Source organism: Limanda limanda, chromosome 14 (assembly GCF_963576545.1).
Source record: "Limanda limanda chromosome 14, fLimLim1.1, whole genome shotgun sequence".
NCBI classification, from domain to species: Eukaryota; Metazoa; Chordata; class Actinopteri; order Pleuronectiformes; family Pleuronectidae; genus Limanda; species Limanda limanda.
The window spans coordinates 16,720,232-16,740,030 of record NC_083649.1 but is presented as its reverse complement, the minus strand read 5'-3'; the positions used below and the strand labels follow the sequence as shown (position 1 = coordinate 16,740,030).

The 19,799-nt window shown below is 39.1% G+C and overlaps 3 protein-coding genes across 4 annotated transcripts; 2 read left to right on the top strand and 1 right to left on the bottom strand.

Moving 5' to 3' along the window:
* The first annotated feature begins 360 nt into the window (after positions 1 to 360).
* grk1b (G protein-coupled receptor kinase 1 b) lies at positions 361 to 4,472 on the top strand. The gene is made up of 7 exons (XM_061085673.1): positions 361 to 1,451; positions 1,909 to 2,036; positions 2,296 to 2,453; positions 3,183 to 3,266; positions 3,428 to 3,552; positions 3,670 to 3,871; positions 4,057 to 4,472. The coding sequence occupies exons 1-7, from the start codon at positions 753 to 755 to the stop codon at positions 4,338 to 4,340; spliced, it is 1,680 nt and encodes a 559-aa protein (XP_060941656.1). The 5' UTR covers positions 361 to 752; the 3' UTR covers positions 4,341 to 4,472.
* A 3,972-nt stretch (positions 4,473 to 8,444) lies between these two features.
* On the top strand, positions 8,445 to 15,235 carry LOC133020007 (claudin-15-like). Of its 2 annotated transcripts, none has more exons than XM_061086606.1 (5): positions 8,445 to 9,051; positions 11,898 to 12,062; positions 13,070 to 13,151; positions 13,257 to 13,367; positions 13,455 to 15,235. In XM_061086606.1, the coding sequence occupies exons 1-5, from the start codon at positions 8,835 to 8,837 to the stop codon at positions 13,552 to 13,554; spliced, it is 675 nt and encodes a 224-aa protein (XP_060942589.1). In that variant the 5' UTR covers positions 8,445 to 8,834; the 3' UTR covers positions 13,555 to 15,235. The 2 variants fall into 2 exon arrangements, with proteins under 2 accessions (XP_060942589.1, XP_060942590.1); XM_061086607.1 differs by lacking the exon at positions 8,445 to 9,051 and adding an exon at positions 10,983 to 11,199.
* A 164-nt stretch (positions 15,236 to 15,399) lies between these two features.
* Positions 15,400 to 19,529, bottom strand: LOC133020008 (thialysine N-epsilon-acetyltransferase-like). The gene is made up of 6 exons (XM_061086608.1): positions 19,467 to 19,529; positions 19,296 to 19,350; positions 16,398 to 16,481; positions 16,135 to 16,236; positions 15,768 to 15,808; positions 15,400 to 15,588 (listed from the first exon to the last, which is right to left on the bottom strand). Exons 1-6 carry the CDS (start codon positions 19,527 to 19,529, stop codon positions 15,409 to 15,411), a joined length of 525 nt encoding a protein of 174 aa, XP_060942591.1. The 3' UTR covers positions 15,400 to 15,408.
* Between the last annotated feature and the right edge of the window lie 270 nt (positions 19,530 to 19,799).

The following is a 19,799-nucleotide window of genomic DNA, read 5'->3' as shown; positions in this document are numbered from 1 at the left end:
AGCTCCTCAAATCCCTTTACTTATAATGAGTGTGTGGGCATGCAAGTGCTGTCGAGCTTAATTACATGTCCTGCCTATAGCACCAGAACATTTGAAAAGAGTTCTCCTCTGTTACTTTTTGTCTCTTGAACAGCAGGGTGCAGCACATCACAACATTATTCTCTCTCTCTCTCTCTCTCTCTCTCTCTCTCTCTCTCTCTCTCTCTCTCTCTCTCTCTCTCTCTCTCTCTCTCTCTCTCTCTCTCTCTCTCTGTCTCTCTCTTTCTCTCTCTCTCTCCCTCTCTCGCTCGCTCTCTCTCTCTCTCTCTCTCTCTCTCTCTCTCTCTCTCTCTCTCTCTCTCTCTCTCTCACCTTAAATGATCTAAAACTGGTACTCCCTCAACCAGTAAGTGCACAGAGGAGGCCCACTATATGATATTTATGAGTACATGGTCAAACAAAATAACCTGAGCAATGCACTTAATTATAATTGATGACTTTATAAAAACAAAATACAAATGTTTTGCCTGTCATTATTAAGTACTTTGTACAGATATAATTTATGTTTAAATGATTATTTTAAAATACATATATGAGTAGCAACAATGAAGATGCAACATGAGAGCAGCTTTATTGTTATCAAAACGTAGCCCAAAAGGTGTTATATTAAAGGATCAGTGTGTAGATTTTAGTGACATCTAGTGGTGAGTTTGCGTGTTGCACTCTTGTTGACTTTTCTCTGTTTCGTGTGCCTCACAGAAAAAGGTGGAACCATGGACATCGGTGGTTTGGAGACGGTGGTGGCGAACTCTGCCTATGTGTCCGCCCGAGGCAGCGTGGACGGATCTGCAGCAGCCTCCATGCGTGATAAGAAGATGCGTGCCAGGTTGAAACTGCCGCACATCAGAGATTGTGAACACATGAAGACAACTGTAGACACGGAATTTGACAGCATGTGCGTCACGCAGCCCGTCGGCAAGCGCCTGTTCCAAATGTATCTGGAAAGCGAAGCAACCCATAAAAACACTGGGGAGATGTGGAAGGACTTTGAAGACTACAAAATATGCCAGGAGAAGGACAGAGTGCAAAAGTCCCAAAAAATAGTCAATAAGTATTACGAGTCAGCATCAAAGAATTTCTGCAAGTTCCTGGAGGAGAAGGCTGTCACTCGGGTCAAAGAAGACTACAAGAACGTCCACGGTGACCTGTTTAAAGAGAGTGAGCAGCAGCTGCTCAAACACCTGGAGAAGAATGGCCTGGACGGCTTCAAGAACAGCATGTACTTCCTGCGCTATGTTCAGTTCAAATGGTTGGAGAGCCAGCCTGTGGATGAGGAGTGGTTCAATGACTTCAGGGTCCTGGGCAAAGGAGGTTTCGGGGAAGTGTTTGCTTGCCAGGCCAAGGCAACAGGCAAAATGTACGCCAACAAGAAACTGGAGAAAAAGAGGCTCAAGAAACGCAAAGGCTACGAGGTAAAGGGCCATCTATCGTCCTAGCAACAGCTTTTCATAGTGTCAAACAAAAGAGTAACAACCCAAAGTTCATTGCACTGGCAACCTCATGATGACTCTTGATTAGCACACCTTCAAATAGAGAGGAAGAATTATTGTAAAGAAAACCTACAGCCTGAGGATCGCTGTAGCACATACAGAATAGTTTGCCGCGCCTCGAGTAAGCATAACCTTATGAATACATTTAGTTGCTGCTTTGCTTTTTCGTCTTTCACATATGTATCAACGGTCTAATGTGAAAAGGTTAGATCAGGGCCATAGATCTCTCACACATGCCAGACCCTTGCTGTCAAAGGAATAATCAGAGTAAATACCTGCGTGTGGTTGAAGAGTAGTTTTGTTTGAGTTTTCCTTTTTGACATTGTTCATTCCTGTGTTTTGTTGTACTAATCATGTTCTGGTGGTTCTTTCTGTTCAGGGAGCGATCGTGGAGAAGCGCATCCTCGCAAAGGTTCACAGTCGCTTCATCGTGACACTGGCTTACGCTTTCCAGACCAAGACAGACCTCTGCCTAGTTATGACTATCATGAACGGTGGTGATCTCAGGTGCTCTCTATAAACAGCTTTACACACTCATGCAGTAAAATCCATATAGACTGACTATGACTATAGTATATACTGTGTTATCTAGATTAGCAACAAAGGAATAGTGTTCCCTCTTATCTTGATAGATTGGCATATTGGTAGTTTAACCCCACCGCTAACATACATACTATTTAGCTATGTAGCTTTCCATCTCTACTTTGTTTTTATTTATTTCACAGAGGTTGCAGAAAGTTAAATAACAACTTCCCTCCTCTGACAGGTTTCATATGTATAATGTGGATGAGAAGAATCCTGGTTTTGATGACAAACGAGCACGTTTCTACACAGCTCAGATCATCTGTGGGCTGGAGCACCTTCACCAGCACAGGATCATCTACAGAGACCTCAAACCAGAGAATGTCCTGCTGGATGATGCAGGTAGGACATTTGCATCTGCAGCGTGTTGTGTATCTGCATGGACACAGTGACATAACAACCCAGAGTCACTGTCCCTGTACCATATGGTCCTCATCCATGTGACTATGGCTTTCATGTCATTTATCACATCTACGAGTTGAAAACCTTTCATAATGTATTGATAGGTTAAAGCGACACTATGTCGCTTTTACTGAGCAACAGCGCCCTCTGCAGCAGCATGTGTTGTGTTGGCCTCCATGGAATTAGTCAAAGTAAAGTCGACTGTTGACAGGAGCTATGACTCTGTCGTCGTTGTCACCCCCCCTCACTGAAAAACAAATAAATGGTTGATATTACCCATGCTTCTTGAACCAGAATAGCTGCTGCTCTGACAAATTCATCAATCTCTGTTTTCTTCCTAATTTAAAAATATAAAGAAATCAAGATAAATGCTGTTTTTTAATCTCCACCTGATTATGGTTACCATCAAACCCATCTGAAAGTGATATTTTCAGGTAAAAAAGATACATGGTGTCGCTTTAAGCAGTTAAATTTAGCTTGAACCATGAAGGTGGCTCATCTCTTGGTTGCCACGGAAACCTATTCTCCATCAACGCAATCCAGGAGAACATGTGGGCAAAATTTCAGGAACATAACAATCACGTCTCATCAAATAAACCGTATCATTATGTGAATATCTATATAACAGTCAAAGGCCTAATTCGCTGTTATGAAAACCTTGTCACCCAGGACACGTCCGCCTGTCAGATTTGGGTCTGGCTGTTGAGCTTCCACCAGGAAAAGACAAAACTGCTGGATATGCTGGAACCCCTGGTAAGTGAACCCATATAAAATTTAAAGTAATTAAACAAAAATAGCATAGAACAGAGGAAATGTGATGATCCAGATCATTGTTACTGTAAAAAAAATACCATGCGCACAAGGTTTTTCCGAAATTGTCCATAATAAAAAAATCATATTATTGACGAATATAGGTTTCATGGCCCCGGAGTTGCTCCAGAAGAAGGAGTACGACTACTCAGTGGACTATTTTACTCTGGGAGTCACCCTGTTTGAGATGATTGCTGCCAAAGGGCCCTTTAGAACTCGTGGAGAGAAGGTACCGAGTCAATATATAGTCAAACTAATTTTTTAATTCTCCTCTTCCTTACAGTACATTTCCAAATCTCTGTGGTAAATTGTAAAATATATTCAAAATTCATGTATATCTTTTCAGGTTGAGAATGATGAGGTCATGCGCAGAATCCTGAACGATGCAGTTTCCTACACACCGACCTTCAGCAATGAGTGCAAGGCCCTGTGTGAAGCCCTGATGGAGAAGGACCCAGCGAAACGTGTCGGTTTCAAAAATAATGATTGCTCCGAGCTCAAGAATCATCCCTACTTTAAAGAGGTTAACTGGGGCCGTCTGGATGCAGGTGGGTGAGGTCGACAAAACCAAGATTCAGAAGCAACGTAGGTTATTGAATGCAGAAGACGATTCGTATGATTTCATTGGGTCAAATCTCACTGGATGAGACCCAATGAAACAAAATGAGACAACATGCAAAAATAACAGGCTTCGGCTATAAAACAGACTCAAACAATGTCGTCTGTGTTTCAGGCATGCTACCGCCACCGTTTGTCCCCGATCCCAGGATGGTCTACGCCAAAGACATTGACGATGTGGGCGCCTTCAGCACAATCAAAGGCCTGGTCCTAGATAACAAGGACACCGAGTTCTACAATGACTTTTCTTCTGGTAACGTCCCGATCCCGTGGCAGGAGGAGATGATTGAGACCGGTGTGTTTGGAGAGCTGAACATCTGGGGCGAGGGCGGAAAGCTGCCCAATGACCTCGACCCGAACTTCGTGGAGGCCAAGGGTGGGGGGTGTGTCCTGCTGTGAGTTAGGGCAAGAGAACAAATTGAGTATGTGCTCATTTGGTGCCGCATACTGTTTATTTTCTTTGAACCATTTGTACCATAATCTGTATAAGCTTATCATTATACAACTAATACCTATATATTTATACACCACTAATACCTATATATATATATATATATATATATATATATATATATATATATATATATATATATAGGTATTAGTGTTGTAATGATAAGATATAGCTATATATAATGTATAGATAGCTTTACCTTTACCACAGGCATGAAAACGAGTGGACCAACATAGCCACATATATATCATATATGTACATACATACCTAAATAGTCCTGTGTGTATATATACTGTATGTATACATATATAGTATATATGTTATTTGTACTATATTTCTAGTGGTACTGTCAAATGACTCTACTGTAGATTGAATATCATGTAACAATGTAAATATGGTTTTGACTGCTGTGATCTGACTGTAAACGTCATTAATTTCATTGAGTCAATGCAGATAATGTAATAAGAATAATTTAGATAACAACATGCATTACAATATGAATACTAACTATTTATTATGTAAACCAAAGAAAAGTGTATTGCCATTGTAATATTGTGTAATTACTATTTTATCATTTCTTATATTGCAGATCATATTTGAACATTACATAGATGAGTTAGAAGCAATTAATAAAATCTTGCAATGCACATGTTTGTATTCTTTTCTGTCTTTACTGTGTTTTTATAAGACTCTCGAACTTTTATTTTATTTTACTTAAAAAACGCAATTTCTTACTTTCTCTTTCTTTTTCTCACATGTCACGGAATCAGCTTCTTTTTTCTGATTTCTGAAATTTTCCTCTGATCAGTTTAATCCATGTTTGACAAACTTTCCATTAACTCCAGGTAATATCGTGCAAGTAATTCTCTGCTTGGAATAAAAGTGGATTTCTTTTCTTTTTAAGAAAAAACTTTTTACGACCTTTTAAACTTTTGACATTATACATTTTGTGCAAAGGTTTTAGTTATATTCATATGAGTAAGATGAATAAGGAGTTATGGGAGAACAGATTAGGGTTTATTTTAAACGAGCACAGAAACATGTGCTCACTGTTACCTTTGCATATTAGCAGCTTCATCACTGATCCGGTATAGTATGAAAGGACCTGGTTTTATTGTGTAGACTAGAGGAACATGTTTCCTATCCATCAGCATGTATTCCCATAGGAGCTCTGCTTGGGCCTCAGGGCTGCTATGTCTGCATGTTGTTTTTTATGGCCACTCGAAGGGACTGCAGATCAGAAAAGGCTTGTTTTGAAAGATACTGATGTGCTATTCATTTGCTGTACATATTCTCACAATGCACATATTTTTCTTGTTTTTTCACTGAAAATGATGGTCATTTTTCAATATTTTAACAAAAAAATTTCAGGAAATGATGTGTGGACTGGACATTTTTATTTGCTCTTTGGACATTTTTGATAACATATATAAAACTAATAGGTCCTGTATTTGAAGCTCTTCTGTATAACAAGACACATCTATATTTTATTCAAAAACTTTTAAACCACAGCACACTTTAGATCCACCTTTAAAACTTAACTATAAAGTAACACGAAGAACAGTTAAAGTAAATGTGAGGTTATATTTATATAAGTGTCCCAAACAGATTCAGCTTTGAGTGTAAAGAATGATCACTGTAGTTAAACAGAATCTCAACAGTTACTGAGCCACCTCAGAGTTTCTGCTAAAAGATGTTGACCTGTGTGATGTAAATCTGTGATGGAGGGAAGACGTTTCAGGACACCCACATGTCTCAGGCAGATGCATATTTCTGACACATGGCCAAGGATAATTTAGATAAGCAACACAACTTATCACTGTGTATTGCCACCCAATTCTGAAGGTTATCTTGCTCATAAATAACGTACTACACGTACAAATACTAAACATTAACTGACCGTGTGTCTCCTGAACCTAAGGAGCACCTGTACTATAAATGTTAATCCTTTCAACCAGACGCCCATGTTATTTTACAAGTGTTGGGTCTGTGCTACGACCTCAGGTGCTCCGGTGGCTGTGGACTGTGTCCTCACAGCAGGTGGCATAGAGACAGAGTGACAGACAGACAGAGAGACAGGCAGACAGGCAGACAGAGAGACAGAGTGGCAGGCAGCCTGTCGGCCTGGACAGACAGACAGACAGGCTGAGAGACAGACAGTTAAACAGGCAGACAGACAGGCACTCTGTGCTGTGTGCGTGTGTGTGTAATCGTGTTGATTGATAAGGGCGAGTATTGAAGCAGTGACTTCATCGAAACTCTGTCTCATTGGGTACACAAATTGTGACTGTTCAAATTTATACAAACGTTACACTATATAAACAGTTTTATCCGAACCCACACGTGAATCATGGAATAATATATCATCTAAATTTAGCTTAGTGGAGAACAGGGTTTGTTCAAACAGATAATATTTCAAATGCTTAAAGTCTTTTAAATGGACAACCAAAAAATGACTGCTTCATTTAACCATCATTATTATTACGTTGTATCTGATGGTTGTCAGACAACTGTGGTCACTTCTTCAATATATTAGTTCAAGTGAATAGATTTAGGGACCCGCAAATAAGTAGTACTTAATACTTTAAAGAGTAATATTTATCTTTCCATGTGTGCATTCACTCTGTGCTCCTCCATACACATAAAGTAACTGAAGATCTTTTTAAATCAATGTGACATTTATTCATGGGAAGCTGATTGTTAAGCTACAAACACATGACAACACAGTGACAGGTTTTCTTAAGGGACATGATTAATCCTATTGATCACTCACAACACAGAACTTCCCATTTTCTTATTGCACGTGACATACTGTGAATTTAGAGATTGAAACCTCTCTCCACGTAATTACAACTACAGGGAACACAGCGAGTGAAATTATCAAATGTTTAAATTTGAATGTTTTAACCAAATAATAATTAAGTTGTAACGCACAAACACAACAAGCCAGCTTAAGCAGTCGTGAAAATTTGAAATTGAATAACTGGAAAATCACTGTAGTCTCACAAAAAAATCCAACATTCCCTGTGTCAGTCATCACCAGCGAGCGTCAGGGGTTGAAAACCAAAAGCCACTTAAGGTTTATCATGAACTCTCCCTTTAAGCAGGGAGGTCAATGCGGACACAACTGAATAAATATGCCAGCTGAGGGGAAGGGCAGGGAAATAAAATATTAACAGACAAAAGATGGAGTTAAAGCCGGAGTGTCTGCTCAATATTATAAGTATATGACAGTACTTTGAACTGTGCCTCTGATAACTGGTTGGAATAGAGAATTCACACTTGATAAGATACAGACTGTAAATTGTGCGTTTGAAGTTTCTCCGTAAAAATGACTCAAACAAAGGATGATCATCTTTATCTGCTTTGACGACGACGAAAACGACTGTTTTCATTCTTGAACACTGAATATCAAACAGGATTATAAAAAAACGTCATTGCACTATTGCACACATCCATATGCTGCTTGATAGAGAGAGTGCATTATTCAATATAAGGGAGTGTTAAAAGGATGCAGACTTTGGCCAGCCTCTGTCACCTGAAAGTCCTGTAATATGCAAACACAATTATTTTAAACAGAACAGACATCATTTGCTCCAGTACAAAAAGTGTATTTGCAGAGTTTAAGAATTTCAACGCATCTTTTGTCCTGTCGCAGAGTCGTTAATGCTTAACCAGGGCTAAAGTAAACACTTTGTGGATTCAATTAATCACCCACTGACCAACCAGTGATTGATCTGCCCTCTATTCATTCAGTATTTGCTTATAAGAACTTGAAATCACCTCCCTAAAAATCACAAGCTACCAATTCCTCAAAAGGATGCGCAGACAGGAGGATGAGATAATAAGAGGAAAAAAGAAAAAAAAAGTACAGTACAATATGAGCATTGCTTTCAATTATTAACCACATCATTAATCTTTTCTCTGATTGATTAATTTTAAAGATATATAGTAAGATATAAAAAAAATTATATTATGAACAATTATAACTTATAAATTATAACAATTGTTATTTTATTGTCCTCTTCTTTGTCTCCTGCAGAAGTCTTTAAAGCATGTCAGTGCAGTCAGTGCCAAAGGACTGCAGTCTCAAACTCTTTATTTGGCTCGTGCATTTGAAGCTGTGATAACTGTTTTACAAGAGATTAACTGCACTGCCAATCAAAAGAGAGAAAAAAAACTCCTACTTACATTTCTATTGTAACATGCCAGGCACGTGGAATGTCACCAATTTTGGGCGGGAATAGGCCGACTTAAAATGTAGCTACAGCCAACAAATCAATGTTCAAATTAGTCCAGGTTTGAGTGCATGAGGGAAAAAAGCCCTGAGTCAGTTCTCACACTCACAAAATGTATATCAGACACAGAAGCTGCAAATAGAGCGCATGCCAGGGCATTATCTATTTAGTACTGCTAATTATTAATAGAAGACGACTTTCAACATGGAGGAGATCACTGAGGTTATAGCACTTTTCCTAGGTTTTGTAGGCTGGATATTAATTTTCATATCACTACAGGATCAGTATTGGAAAGAATCCACCACTGAGGGCAGCGTAATAACAACCTCCACTATATATGAAAACCTATGGATGTCTTGTGCAAGTGACTCAACGGGGATCTATAACTGTCGTGACTTTCCATCCCTTTTCGCTCTCCCAGGTGAGTAACAGTTGAAATTGTCTAATTTATGATCACAGTCTTTTCATGACAGAATCTTAGAAAACTCACTTCAGCACGTCTCTGCTGATTCAACAGAAAATGGCAATGTGAATGTTTGTGGTAATTATCAAGACATTTTTTATCTTATGTTGAAATTTTAAATGTTATGTATGTTTGCAATTTTTCTGATGATACAGCTGTGTGTAATAGCTGAGTGTGCATTCTACAATCTGTAACGTCAGTCTGAAAGGAATGCGGCTTATATTCTTTGACTCGATTGAGGCACATATATATCTTTCTTTTTTGAGAGTCTAAATAAATAAACAGCCTAACAGATAGGTCTCTCTCATTTTCTAAATAAATACAAATGTGATATCTATATATGATTTTCAAAGGGTGTGCTATAATCTGTAGGGGATTTACACAGCAGCTGTGAAATCCAGTAATCCAGCACAGTAGTCTCTGTAAAGTTTAGAACATTTAGTTTTATTGAGGAGTTCAACATTCAATGAATATCTTTTTCAAATATATATATATTGTAGTGGATTACATTATATTTGTCGGCATACACAGTCTCAATAAACAACGTCATAAACCCTCTCCATAATAATAATAGTGGGTAGGTTTATGAGGGCTATAAGATAAGCAGTACATTGTACAGCTGCTTCCTTTTCCTCGGTATCCTTAAATGCATCCAGTGTATGTAATGCTATACGTGCAAACTCACTTATACGGTATTCTTTTGTAGTTTGTTGCTAAGATTAAGGAAACACATTTTATTGAAGAAGTTTTCTGTAAAATTATGTTTAAATAAGCAAATGTGGTGTTATTTAAATTTGTATGCACTAATTTGCATCTAGAATAGACATTTGAACAATTGAGGTTCAAAATTCTTGTTTTCACTTTGCTGTCATATTAAAGGAATTTTAACTCCATAAATCATAAAATACTATCAACAGCAATATAATAATCGATTTCCGCTGAGTTATCTGACTAAAACGTTATTATTATAATAGAAATGAGGCGATGAACGATGTATGAACAAACCCTCTGTAAAGATGTCTCTACTGAAGTGGATATTCAGATTCAGGTGTGAAATATCTGCTGAGGTTGAGATTTATGACTCAGACGAAGAGAAAAAAAACTATTTTCTTTTGTGACTTTTATAGATATATATTTCAAATAATGTTTACCATAAATCCAGCCATCGTTTGTATAATATACGTCCAGCTTAAAGCGGTAGAAACAGACCTTTCCTTGAGGTCTAAACCATGTGGACGAGAGCTTTAGCTCAAATGTGTTTCTCTGCATGCCCAAGAGGCTGCAGTGGCTCTTAATGAACAACTTTGTATTTGTTAACAAATGAAGACAAGAAGTCTTCTGTTGTCAGATAAGCAGGGGTATCTGTGGGGCAGCAAACCTGGTCAAGAAGTGATCAACCCCCAATGCCGTCCACATTCCCATCATCCCTCAGAAACAAGATGAAGTGAGGAGCCAAAACGGGACCTGGATCCCATCAATTATGGTTTGATGGTGTTGACACAGGGCTTGAAGGCAAACGACTAAAGATGACAAATAGCTTGAAGTCTATGGAGATTCGTGAGCAGGTGCCAAGGTTGCACTTCACATCTCCCTCTTGTCCTTTGGGTTAGGTAAACCTATGGAGCCTTTGAAAAGCTACAAAGGTGTGGAGGATAATAGCAGAAATCACAAGTGGGCTATTTGGAATGAATCATTGATTTGCAGTTTTCTTTACCATCTTAGCTGGGGGGAGGGGGGGTTTACTGGGAACCAGTGTGGCACACTGAAACCACGGGGCCGACGAAACCACAAGCCTGAGCAGCGAGATACCTCGGAGAGTCTACGTTTTGTATTGCGTGTTTCTCTTTCTGGATACCTCACCACGGGTTGCACAGCAGAAACAAGGGAATATGAATGCCACAGTGGAAGCGCTTGCCTTCTTCCTGGGCTTTCTGGGCTGGTTGATGGTCGGAGTCGCCCTCCCAAATCGATACTGGAAGGTCTCTTCGGTGGATGGTAATGTTATCACCACATCAACCATCTATGAAAACCTATGGATGTCCTGTGCAACTGACTCTACCGGAGTTCACAACTGCCGGGACTTTCCATCCTTGCTCGCTCTTAATGGTACGTGGGCAACGTAGCAACAGCTCTATTGGAATCGATGATTGATACTTCTCAGGCTTAAATACTAGTTAGCCCATTCAGTTAATCTTTCGCTATTGTTTTTTCCAGTTCCACTTGGTTTAAACCTGACCTCATAATACTTCGACTAAGGCTTATACTGCTATGTCTTATGTGAGTAATAAACCTTAAGACATGACCAGAGAGAGAGGATAAGTAAACACAACCAACGTGAACGCAGACAAAAAAATAAATAACCTGAAACAGATTTTTTAAGAACTAATAGTACATTTTCAAAAGAATTCACAGGTTTTGTGAACACATTTTTGCCAAAACTGCCTGTTTCAGTATTGGTTTAAATGGCTTGAATAAATAAAATATTGATTTACAATGAAGACTTTCCAAAAAACAAATGCAACGTTTTCTTGTTATCAACCTCAGTCAAGTGGCAGACTTTTCTATCTAATGACTATACATCCGATGGTATTTATCACTTCCATGTCTCATCACAGACAGAAATGTATCCTTTGATCCCAACATACAGTCATGCTTTTGTTTTGATAAAACGAGTGACTGAAATTCATTAGTCAGGAATTGAACCTTTTCTCTTTAAACAAAGTGAGAATCCTTTCACTGACGCTACATAGTTTCTTAAGAGAACAAGTTGTGCTATTATATATTGTTTTTATGTTTGCACACAGGCTACATTCAGGCCTCCCGGGCGCTGATGATCGCTGCAATTGTGTTCGGGACATTTGGGCTCGCGGCAACTCTCACAGGAATGAAGTGTTCAAAAATCGGGGGAGAAAACTACATCCTGAAGGGGAGGATTGCTGCAATTGGAGGAGTCTTCTTTTTACTACAGGGTAAGGATATTAGGATTGATGGGATGGCAATGTCACAAAGAAGCATGAGAATATATTTTGTCAGAGGACACAGTCAAACCACTGCAGACTGGCTTTGGGTTGTTTTTTTTAACAAAAAATGTTGATGAAAATCTTGAGTCCCAGAAAGCCGAGCCTTAAAGATGAAAAGCATTTTGTCACATGAGAAATTGACGTAATCAAAGAGTGAAACCACACCCTTCACACGGAGCACCGGCCTGGAAGGGGTAAACATGTCTACTAATCCAAACTGTGTGCAGAAGAAGCTATCAGAAAATGGATCACCAGTTCAAAAGGTTATCCCAACTCCAACAAAGCTGCTGATAGACAAAAGCCTGCCTTTACCAAATATCTGTGGATTGTTAGAATGACTCAAGCTGCGTAAATTACAAAAGGTGATGCAGGAAGCAATGCATCCACATGAAACAAATCTCAATCACAACTGATATTACACCCTAAATCAATACAGTTATGTGTATATATTCAATTGAATGTATACACATAATACACATATTCAATACATATATTGAATATATAATGTATACACATTTATTTTTTTAAAATAAAATTCGGAAGATTAATCTCGCTGTTCAGTTTTATTTACGTAGTATAGTTTTGTTGTATAGTAACTTTGAACTTTAAAGTTGTTATAATGGATTACTCACTCCTTGCAATAAACTGATTCATGCTGTCATTAGTATGTACCTTGGCCTCATCTGATGCAATTGGCCTCATTAATAAATTAATTGACCTATGTAAAGTGCCTTGAGATAATGTATAATAGGATTTGGCGCAAAAATTTAACCATAAACTATTTTTAGTCTTTTCAACAGCCTCTCAGACTTCAGCTGATCCCAAAATTAACATATTCTGTTTTACTCCAAACATGAAACAATATGAACATTTGACATTTTTTCTTGTAACATGTGTTTTACTTGAATTGAGAATGTCCAACTGTTATACAGTAAACCATGTTATCTTTTTTGCAGGGTTAAGCACCATGATTGCTATATCTTGGTACGCAGCCAACATCACACAAGAGTTCTTTGACCAGTTTTATCCAGGGACGAAGTAAGTCTACACAAAGTGCATCAATGTTTCATTGTTAGAAGCAGAACAACGACTGAATGACACAAAGTGATGCTGTTGTTTAACATGGAGTTAATATCGCTCCAGGTATGAGATCGGAGAGGGCTTGTACATCGGCTGGTCCTCAGCCACACTAGCCATCTGCGGAGGCTCATGTCTGTTGTGTGCTTGCAAATTCAAAGCAACCGATGACAAGATGTGAGTAAACCTGCGGCTGGGAAGTTTCTACATGAATCCAATGTGAATATTCTCCCAGTTGAAACATGTCTTTTTTTGTGTTTTTAGACCGTATCGATACCAACAGTCCTCCAGAGGACACGCGCTGTCCACTGTGCAAACGTCTCAGACTGTGCCAAGCAACTATGGAAGGAATGCATATGTCTGATTGTTATTGCACAGGAGGAAAAATCAAGAAGAGTCAGAAGAAAGTCACCAGACAGTTTGTTTTGAGAGAGGACGAACAGTGTTTCCCAGTCTCAATGCACAATGAGAGGGCAGCAGCAGCAGGGAACACACATTTCTAATCACAGTAGTACAGTTATATGGTGGTAGCAGTGAACTTGATTCGGGGATTTATTGGCTTTATATAATCATAACCTTTTAGGGGTATGCATATGTGTAGCATATGTAATGTTTATATAGTGTTAAAACTGCTTCAATACTCCAGAATATATGTTGACTATATGTACAGTAAGGTCTACTATATTAACCTGCTGTATATTTTCCAATATCTAATCCTCAGATAACTTTTAACTGTTTGAGTTCAAGTCTATACAGTTTGTGTTGTTATAAAGAGTTGTAATTGTTTCTTATGTCCATGCATGAAAGGGAATTCAGGTTGACACAAGCAGAATTTAAGGGGGGTCTCACAAAATGTTCATTACTTTGGACTAACGTAATCAGCTGCTCTTGAAGGGGGCCTTTTCAGCTCAGGGCCCCTGGCAGCTGCCTGCAACCCTTCAACATAACATGTTGTTACTGTGCAACATATTCAGAAGAATCCTGTACCTTTAGAAGTTAAAAGCTCAAACAGAATCCTCCTCTGTGACATAAGATGGTAAATCCAGATATCTCTTGATCTGGCTCATCTTAAATGAGATAAGTCTCTTTAGAAGAGGTTCCAATACTTGCTAATTGATCGACAATAATGAGTCTTTCTGTGACTTCTGACTGTGCCGTGGCCTTGAAGGAAATATTTATTTATTTTAAGCGGGAAAACGGGCTCTCACCCAGTGTGATTCATCCAGTCTGATTTTATGATGATTGCAAACTTCAGTAGTGGAGGTACAACAAATAGAAACATAGTCTTTGATTGTTCTGTGAATTTTGAACATGGTTTGTTTTGTTTGTAATCTTGTTTTATACATAAAAAAAAAATGTCAGTGACAGTTTGAACTAAACCCTGAGAATGACAGAGCTCGTTTACACATCATCTACCTTAATCAACACAGAACTGCATTTACAGCCCTGTTTAATTGTGTCTTTTCACGTAGATTGTCATAAGAGTCCAGAATGTATATCATACCGAAATTTTCAATGCAAAAAAACAGGCTCAATGTGCCCCCTGCTGGACAGATATTGCTACACATCATTAAATCAATTTGTGCTCTGATCAAGGTCTTTAGATTAAAGTTTCTTTATACATTCATAAATGTTGACAAACAATATGCAAACAAAATGTAGGGAATAATGACAAAGCATAACCACAAAATCGTATTTATTGATATCATAGTATTAACAATCATAATAGTAAATCATAAGTGGGGTACCCAGCTCTATACAAGTATGATTGACTTTAGATTTATGTTAAACCAGCAGAAACTAGAACAGTGAAGCTTATTTTGACATGGTATTACAAAGGAAATGTGTGTACAACAGAAAACACAGAGAACTAGAATAGCACTTAATACAGGCTGCACCCAATTATACACGCTAATAGAGATTACTTCCCAAGTATTTCTTTTTTTATCATCAAGGTGTCTGTAATATTTCTGGAGATATTGACAAAAGTGTGGAACAACGCAATATCGCTATGGAAAGTGAAAATAAAATCCTGGATCCGCCCACTTAATCGATCTGCTCTACAGGTTTGTGATCTCTTTCTTGGCACAACCCCCTTCCACCAAGTTTCAAAGAATTCTGTTGAGACTTTTTTGTGTAATCTTGCTAGAAGATAAAAATAACAAAATGAAGAATAACCTCCTAGCTGGATCCACTGTAGATCTTCCTTGTAAAACAACTAATCTTTAGGTGCACTTTCTGCTAAATCGTCGAACTCCTGTCCTTCAAAACGAATAAAGTGCCAGCCGTCCTTCTCAGTGATGTCCTGAGCTCCTTTAGCAGCATAGAACTCTCTAGCAGGAGTATTCCAGTCAGACACGGAAAACTGCAACCGCACGCACAGATTCTTTTTCCCCATCTGAGCAAACAAAACAGTCATTTACATAACCATGCATCTCTACCTCTCTACCATACAGCTGATGGTTTTACTGGTCATTACTTGAACAGGGTTTTTTTGCTTGAAAATAACTTTTATATGCGACTAGACTACAACTAATATTCCTGCAAATTTAGGCCTAAAATCCCAAACTTTCTTACCTCTGCCACTTTGCTCATTAGACCCCCGCCAATACCCTTTCCTGCAAAACAAAAAAATTATATATTCAGGTAGAGAGGTAAATTGATGTATGTGAAAGAAGGCACGAGAAGACTAGGAGGTCAGTCAGGCTGCATGGATAATAAAGATGTTTGGTAAGCAAATCATTCTGCACACAGTTATACAATTCAGCAGCAGAGCAAAACACCAAGTAATGATCTCTTATGTTATTATGAGAAGTATAACAACTTTTTGTAGACCAATATGAAACTGTTGTAAGACAAATTAAAATATGATGGGCTGCCACAGTCGAGATAATTAATGGGAAACAATGCATATAAGCAAACATACAAGAAAACATATTTTCACCTCTGAATTCTTCCATCACATACAGGTCTTCCATATACATCGCCCGACCCTTCCATGTACTGAAGGTGTAATAGTAAAGGGTGTAGCCGACAACTCTGAATCCTATTAGGTCAGAGAACACAAGCAGTGAAAAGACGAACAGGATGGATAACAACAAAATGAAAAGTGTGTTGTGTTGCAAAGACATTTTATGATCTGCGTAAGATGCATATTCAGCTGATGAGGAAGACAACAATAAAAAAAGTCCTTGATCCACACTTTACCCTCTTTGGATTTATGCTCCTCAGGAACTTCTGCAACGAGAAATTCAAAGAAGGGATTCTGGCAGAACCCGTCCTTCTCCAGTTCTACAGGAAAACAAAACAGGTCATTTACCCTGTGTGAACTTACACAACCACATCTTTACTGATTTATTCCCGCATGTTAATTATTACCGAAGTCTGATCCTAACGTCTTGATGCTCTTTAATATCTAATCTCACACTATTCATACAATGTATACACTGTCAGTTACAAAGCAAGAAGCAACAAAAACAGCTCCACTTGCATTGACTGCTAACAACAGTTTTTTGCAGCAGATATTGATCATTAATAGCAGGGGAAACTCAGTTTAACATAAACATGGTTAACTCTTCAGGTTGTGCCAGGTACCATTATGCCTCACTGGAAAAGTAATGATACTGAGACACTTTAAAAAGGACGATAGCTGTGTGTAGAGAATAGCGGAGAATACATTTATTTTGTATTTAGTAGAACATACAACGGATATTCTCCATCTTGTCCTAGCTTCTAAAATGGGACAGTGTTTAGTTTAAAAAGGCAAAGTGGTAATGATGTCTGATCTGCTGAGCGGGCCACATGACTTTCATAGTGCTGCCATACAAGCCAGATGCAGATTGAATTTAATTCAAGGATCCTTGTGAGAAAAAAACAAAACAGGATTTTTAAGGGGACTGGGTGTGTGCAACGTGGTGCAGATCCAAATAAAAATCCAGATCTAGCGGATTTCGATAAGGTTTCATAAGAGGAAGAGGTTTTTTTTTCAGCCACTGTACACTTACAAATGGTCAGTCGTGTACAAAGTACTTGAAAGTACAGATATCTTACCTGAAAGTGACTCAGGTAAAAGTAAAAGTCACCAGTCAGAAAATGACTTGAGTAAAAGTCTTAAAGTAGCCCATATTAAATGTACTTAAGTATAAAAAGCATCTGGTGTTGAAATGTACTTAAGTATCAAAAGTACAAGTACAAGTACCAAAGTAAAAAATGCTAAGTGCTTTTTATAGTAGGCTCGTATTACGGAAACACAAAACAACCCAAAATTGTTCTCTTCAGGAGTTATTTCTAATAATGTATAATTTTACAAATTTGGAACCCCAGATGCTGAGGTTCAAATAGTACTGCCAGAGTCGGTCATGGCCCTGGCGGAGTGCCGAGAAGACGATCAAACTTGACTATCTAGAGCAGGGGTCTTCGACTAAAATTGCAGAGGTCCAGACATCAACCCTCCTCCCCTTCTGGGGTCCGGATGATAAGAGACATACAAATATGGGCTCTGACTAAATAATCCTTATTAACAGGTTCATTGCACAAGGTTGCTTTTGTAACAATACAAAATCAAACACATACTGGCAAAAATACAATGCCTATTCTAGTCAAACATGACACAAAGTGCAATAAACATTATATCTTGGAATTTGCATAAAGGCCTACATTCCTTTTAATCAACAAAGATGAAATATACTCAAAGACAAACATAAAGTGCTTAAGGTTGAAGTTAATGACTGAGTGTCATTCTCAAACAGGAATGTAAATGTAAAAGAATGTCAATTTTGAACGGTATTTGGCCTTTATAATGTTAAGTGTTGAGAATGCGGTTTCGCAACTTATGTGGAGCCAAGGAGGAATTTGCTTCATTGCTGCAAAATGTGTAAAGTTCTCTTGGAGATCCACTTTGAAAATCTCCAACTTCAGCTGGAGAGACGGGACAGATGCTACCAAATCACACACAGAGTTGATCTTGCCCTGAAGTTTTAAGTTGAGGTCATTTAGGTGTGAGGTTATGTCAACTAAAGGCCAATTTATGCCTCTCCGTTATTTCTATTACGGACAGATAAGACCGCCCTATCCGTCGTGAAACGTCCTCTCCGAGCGCCTCCGACAGCTTTTCGTACACGTCTGATTTTTCTAACTATCCGTCTTCATTTTGGAGACCCGACGGACCGCTCTTGGCTGTGATTGGTCCGCGAACGACATCATTTCTGTATGACGTCATTTCCGTATTTCCGGACCTCAAACTTTCTGTTTACTTGTAGCAACAAACACGAACACAACTATGATTCTACGATTAATGTGACGTGTGTGTTAAGCCAGCTGAGTTGTCCGGCTGACGGTGGCTCGTTAGAGCACTGAGGGCATGTGTGCACGGTCACATACGGTTATAACGAGCTTTCAAAACGGCGCTAGCGGGCTAGGCTAGCCACCATGCTAACTGCGGTGGTAACAGTGCAAGAACCCGCCGTCACGACTTTAATTCCACTTCTATCATGACACTGTTTCTATAATACCGTCAGGTTAGAAGCAAACACTGGGTAGTAGTTAGTGCCGGGAGTCCCTGCTGACTGTGTGTGGAAGCTGGGGGGGAGCTAGGTCCGGGTAGCTTCTAGCTACATGTAGCCTCAAGCAGATTCAAGCTGTGGAATCAGCAACACAGTTAGGAAACAAGACCGGGGAACCGCTGCGCTAAGAAACGATTACATCAGGATCTTGACACGCTGGGTGTCACTTTATTTAGATCTGTTAGTTGCCATGGTTCAGTGTGTGGGACAAGCTAACATGTCAACAGAGACACATGGACTTCTTCTTCCCAAATGGGGTAGGCTTCTCTGAGCTCGTCTTCCGTTGCGCCACCTATGGGTTTGGCGGGGAATGGTTTTTAGACGGATAGTCGTCGGAGAAGTAAAAATCAAAAAGACACTTTGTCTCCCGCTGAGACCTCTCCGAGAAACGGATACGTAGAAGTATATAAGAGCCTTAAGAAGGCCATACAAAAATGGTTTCTCTCTCATTTTCCAAAAACTGAGAAATCTATCTGGCCTTTTGACTCTTCTGTTGGTCCAGGAACCGGTGAGGACAAAATTTAGACAAATGTTTAAAACTCACCTTCATGGGAAGTCTTCACCTCGTCCAGGCCCTTTTTTTCAAAAACAGCCAGCTCCTGCAGAAGGAGAACAACAGTCACATGTGAACTTCAGTGGTGATGATGGACATCACAGGTTTTCACTGAGACCCAGTGAACAAACTCTTTCTCCTCCTGGTTTGTAACACACTCACCTTTATCATCCTTGACATGTCTTTGCAGTCATCTTTGGTCCCAGCGCGGATTTTGAAATCCATGTCCACAGCAGAGGAACGAGAGAGCATGGAAGGAAACACCTGCCTAAACACAAGATCTGCACGAATCTGCAGTGCGTGTGTGCATGTGCGTGTGTGTGTGCTCCTGCCGTGAAGTATGGACAACACATGATTGCCTTAAGAGGGACCTGGCGGGCCCCACCCTGAAAAGAATGAGAAACATGCAATAGCAAAACCACATCATTCCAACCTAAACCTTTTGGCATCTAAATTGTCAGAAAGCTTGTCGCATTGGGCTTCATTATTGGGGGG

Coding starts and splice junctions, on each gene's coding strand:
- grk1b (XM_061085673.1), top strand. CDS start 753: ATGGACATCGGTGGTTTGGAGACGGTGGTGGCGAACTCTGCCTATGTG. Junction 2,454..3,182: donor TGTCCTGCTGGATGATGCAG/GTAGGACATTTG, acceptor CTTGTCACCCAG/GACACGTCCGCCTGTCAGAT. Junction 3,872..4,056: donor CTGGGGCCGTCTGGATGCAG/GTGGGTGAGGTC, acceptor TCTGTGTTTCAG/GCATGCTACCGCCACCGTTT.
- LOC133020007 (XM_061086606.1), top strand. CDS start 8,835: ATGGAGGAGATCACTGAGGTTATAGCACTTTTCCTAGGTTTTGTAGGC. Junction 12,063..13,069: donor AGTCTTCTTTTTACTACAGG/GTAAGGATATTA, acceptor TCTTTTTTGCAG/GGTTAAGCACCATGATTGCT. Junction 13,368..13,454: donor AAAGCAACCGATGACAAGAT/GTGAGTAAACCT, acceptor TTGTGTTTTTAG/ACCGTATCGATACCAACAGT.
- LOC133020008 (XM_061086608.1), bottom strand. CDS start 19,529: ATGGATTTCAAAATCCGCGCTGGGACCAAAGATGACTGCAAAGACATG. Junction 19,351..19,466: donor ACATGTCAAGGATGATAAAG/GTGAGTGTGTTA, acceptor CTCCTTCTGCAG/GAGCTGGCTGTTTTTGAAAA. Junction 16,482..19,295: donor GGTGAAGACTTCCCATGAAG/GTGAGTTTTAAA, acceptor GTTTTCCTGTAG/AACTGGAGAAGGACGGGTTC.